This window comes from Morone saxatilis, unplaced genomic scaffold, assembly GCF_004916995.1.
Source record: "Morone saxatilis isolate NCDOM2014 unplaced genomic scaffold, NCSU_SB_2.0 Contig12, whole genome shotgun sequence".
Taxonomy (NCBI): Eukaryota; Metazoa; Chordata; class Actinopteri; family Moronidae; genus Morone; species Morone saxatilis.
The window spans coordinates 10,909,982-10,914,554 of NW_023339674.1; the positions used below are offsets into that span (position 1 = coordinate 10,909,982).

The 4,573-nt window shown below is 37.5% G+C and overlaps 1 protein-coding gene across 1 annotated transcript; it reads left to right on the plus strand.

Annotated features, from left to right (window-relative positions):
- Positions 1–488: 488 nt before the first annotated feature.
- srek1ip1 (SREK1-interacting protein 1) lies at positions 489–4,070 on the plus strand. The gene is made up of 5 exons (XM_035654003.1): positions 489–628; positions 1,114–1,167; positions 1,426–1,578; positions 2,191–2,266; positions 2,898–4,070. The coding sequence occupies exons 1-5, from the start codon at positions 604–606 to the stop codon at positions 3,136–3,138; spliced, it is 549 nt and encodes a 182-aa protein (XP_035509896.1). The 5' UTR covers positions 489–603; the 3' UTR covers positions 3,139–4,070.
- The last annotated feature ends 503 nt before the right edge of the window (positions 4,071–4,573 follow it).

Here is a 4,573-nt window from a genome sequence, read left to right on the forward strand (position 1 = left end):
AAGTGGCTGCTCAAAACCCACCTCTACAGGCAAGCCTTTTTATAGATGTCCTTGTTTGTTCTGTCTTCTCTCTTTTAATTTATTCTTTCCCTCTTGTTTTATCTTCCTTTGTTTGTATACATGCTCCCTATGTTTGTTTGATTGGGTATGGTTATACCCTTATGTTTATTTGTTGTTTGTAAAGCACTTTGGATCTCTGTGTCAAAAAGGTGCTATATAAGTAAAGCTTTACTTACTTACTTACTTACTCTTCTGGCTTCCCTAAACCCTAAACTCTGTAGATCATTAGCTTTTAGGCCTACATTTTTAATTGCATGATTCAATAATTTTATATGTTTAAGGTTCTTCAAAGCTGGCTTAAAACATGAAGCTGTTGAAGGAACAAATCCTTTACACCAGCGCAATCGATTGCCTAGTACTCCAGTCCAGTTGGTGGCGGTAATGCGCCACTAATTTGGTTTTCCAAACGCTAAAAGGAGGTTCAAAAAGGGAACAAAAGAAGAAGACGGAACCCAGAAGTTGAAATGTTTCCGGCCCACGGAAGATTGGGGAAACTTTTGTTGTATTCACGCACTGCCATTGTTGTATTCGTACGGCTTTATCATGGCTAATACAATGGAAGATCCAGGTAGGCGTTAGATTTTGTCTATACGTTTACATTTCCAGATGAATGACTCCTAATTAATCGAATGCAAAGCAGATTAACACAGTGATGCTAATCTTAACGTTTGCCTTACGTTAGCTAACAGACCCAATAACCGATGCTGCCTTTAAACGCTACACACCTGAAACATACAGCATTGTGTTCATTTACTCATAAATGTCTAACGTTACATCGTACGTTATAGTGCTTCGATATAGCTACGCAGCAAATTAGCTGATGCGTATTAAGTGACCTAAAATGTCCATGTGGGTCTTTGCGATTCAAAAATCTAAATAAATGTAGACTGCTCATAGACTGTCCGTGGTGGCAGTAGGCTCATTAAGCTGATCACCAGCCATGTATTGCTAATGTAACGTTACATAATAACCTCACCTTGTTATTGGACATTCATGTGTGCATGCATTCAAATAATTCATTACTAAGCCTAACAAACTCTTATTGTCTCACAGGGCCTAACGTTAATAAGGACAACATCAGAGCTGGGTGCAAGAAATGTGGATATCGTAAGTAAACCAATTATGGTTTGTTTGTGTGTACGTTGCTATTAGTCCCATTAGTAACCTGGGTAAATGTGGGCTTGTTAGAGTCCAGATAGAGTATGTTTTAATCAGGTTTAATCCAGGAATATTGATGGTAATAGTGAGTATCCACTGATATGTGTTTCCTTGTGAAAGGTGGGGGGGTTTTAATTCTAAAATGTAATCGATGACATTGTTTGCCGTAGTTGTTCATTCATTCTCTCCTGGATGTTAATTTTTCAGCGGGCCACTTGACCTTCGAGTGCCGAAACTTTGTCAGAGTGGACCCCCAGAAAGACATTGTTCTGGATGTAAGCAGCACGAGCAGTGAGGAGAGTGAAGACGATGTAGCTGCAGCCTCTGAGAAGGTGGGGCGAAATGGCCAGCATCGTAGAGGTAAACTATCATGATCCATCATAATGTCTTAAATGAAAGGCAATAAGATAATCATTAATGATGAAAATGTGAATTTGGACATGGAAAACAGTAAAAACACAATATAGGGAAGTATCCTTGTTAAACAGTCTTGGAAGAACTAGTTTACAGATTGACAAAGCAGTTTGAGATGAGACACTTTATTCGTCAGTGCTCAGAAGTCACTAGAAGTCATGCAACTTGATGTTAATTAACTCATACACAAATACAAAAAGATTTGCCAACCTAACTGGACTGTGAGCAAAAGAGACAGAAGACACAAGAGCTTCAATTTTCTCTAATTACTACTGTTACAGGATACAATTTCTTTTTTTCTCTTAAGTTTTGAACTCTTGGGCAACTAGACAACATGGGGATGGATGGAGCATTTTACTGTAACACAGCGTTACTTTGTGATTTAGGCTGGTTGGGTCTTGCACAGAGATGAGTGGCAGCAGTAGCCCCAGTCAGTGTCGCTATTATTAGACATACTTTCTCCGATTCTCTGTGTTGTGTTACTTGCCGTTTTAATTTAGGAGCAGCTACTCGTCCAATAAGAAGTGTCTTGACTGTTCCGTCTGCAAATCTGTGTAGGTTCCCATGATGATGCCAATGATAGAAAAAAGAGACACAAAAAGAAGAAGAGCAGAGACAGAATGTCGAGGAAGAGGTATGTTGTTTTTACCTTTTTACATTTATGTACAACATGTACAATGCCAGGGAACATGTTCTGAATTCTTTTTTTCTTTTGTTCACACTGGCCCTAAACTTTCATTTTTTTTATACTTGTATAGTCTTCTGACAACAAAAACATACATATATGTAAATGCATACAAATTGTGTAATGCAGCTATATCTGTACTGTGTTCTGTTAAGGTAAACTATTGCAGACATGGAGTCTAAGGCTACGTTCAGACTGCAGGCAAAAGTGGCCGACCCATATCTGATTTTTTTTTTTATGACAGTCTATGCAGCATTTCATTTGGCTTTTACGTATTTTACCGTAAAAACAGTCATTTCAGGGCCATAGACTTTTCCCACTGGAGTCTGATGGCGGTCGCATTTGAATTATAATGTGAACAACCAAGCAAAAAAATCGGAATTGAGCATTTAGACCTGCAGCGTGAAGTCTGTGATTCTTGTACTGATAATACATACCTGTGCAGGCCTGTACACGTGAAAGTCTTAATTTGGGCAACAAAATAAATTGGTGTTCAAAAATCAGGTTAGGTATTTTACAGGTTTACAGCCTTTAAATAAGTTGTTTTTTTAATTCTTTTTTGTTGTTTTTCACACCGTAGATCTGCTTCGTCAAGCGATGACGAAAGAACAAAGAAGAAAAAGAAACACGGCAGGTCCTACTCCTCATCTGATGAAGAGGAGAGGCGGAAGAAAAAGAAAGTGAAAAGCCACAAGAAGAAAAGCAAAAAGAACAAAAGTGAACATGGGAAGAATCACAAGAAGAAACAGAAGAAGAAGAAACACGAATCTTCCTCCTCGTCTTCTTCGTCCAGCTCCAGTGAATCGTCAGACAGTGACTGAGACAGCGGAGTGCTGCAGTGTGTGGAGGACCAACATATTTATTCTCCAGTCCACAAAAAGTGTGTTTGTCAGACATTGTGTAAATAAGACACCTCATCTTGTCCCATTTAAAGTGTCCATCACTGAGACAAGGATTTACATAATTCAGTGGTTTAAAAACCACTGTTCACTTAAGATAATGGAGTTTTACACCATCATGCAAATGAAAAAAATATCTGAAGCATTTTGGAAAACATGCACGTAGCCAGGGGACATGTTTGGATTTAACTGTTTTGTTGTCCTTCCAGAACCACTGTCATTTCACATTTAACAGTTTTGTGTGTGTGCAGAGGAATCTTGCGTGACATTTTCAGGACAGTTCAGGGGAAAAACCTTGGATGTTTTTAGTGTGATAGATTCCTGTTATAAGTTTCAGGATGCTGTCCTTTTTGTCTTTTATAAACTTTGTTGCTTCAAAGCTTCCCTTTGAAATTGTACCCCCAAAAAGGGCAAATGGGACTGTTAAATATGAAATCTTTGGTTGACTGGGAATAATGGCTAAGGGCAACAGTCAGCCCATTTCTTTGTCAGTGCTGACAAGTCAGTGGTAGTTGAACTATTGGCATATCAATAGACAAAAAAAGCTTCAATGTTTATACTCTTTCTGGGATGGCTTTATAGTACAACGCAACTCTTGGAGGTTCCTGGTAAAGTAACGTGATTACTGTCAAATAATACATTTGATAATTTAACCAACCACACCTTTTTAAAAAACATCTGGACATTTCAGTAGCTCATTCCAAAATATCTGTGTATACATTTTGGGATCTGCCATTAACTAAGCCTCTTTATACAGCTTTGTTCATTTCCTGTGCACAATTTACCATTGCTTTAGTCTGTCTTTCTTGGAAGGGTTCTTTTATAGTAATAAAATGTATATTTGTATCAAACTATCTTAACAGTCTCAATTTAGTTTTGAAATACATCTTACATTGCAATGGAGCAGATATAATTCTTTTTTCCTGTAGAGGGCAGCAACATACCTTAAATGTGTTAAAACCTTACTGAAATCTTAAGGACAATGCTCTTCAAAATCTTAAAATGATACATTACAAAAGAATGCATGGCTGTGAAAAAAATATATGACCTGTGAGGTAGCAGAACACATTTAATCTCTAAATGAAAAGTAGTGTGTTTGTATATTAAGCAAACATTTTAAATTCTCAAGTTACAACTTGATTTAGTCATTTGTACAATAGCACATGCTGCATATTTTACAGAAGAATATTGTGTTAATTTGTAATATTTCTGGTTAGAGTCAGGGTCAGTGAATAGCCTGATCGTTGTCGTGTACAAACAATTAAAATGCTGTAGTATCAATGTATAGACACTGGACTACAGATTGGACCAGGCCATCAGCAGATAAACTAAAGATGGTTTAAAACAAGCATAACAG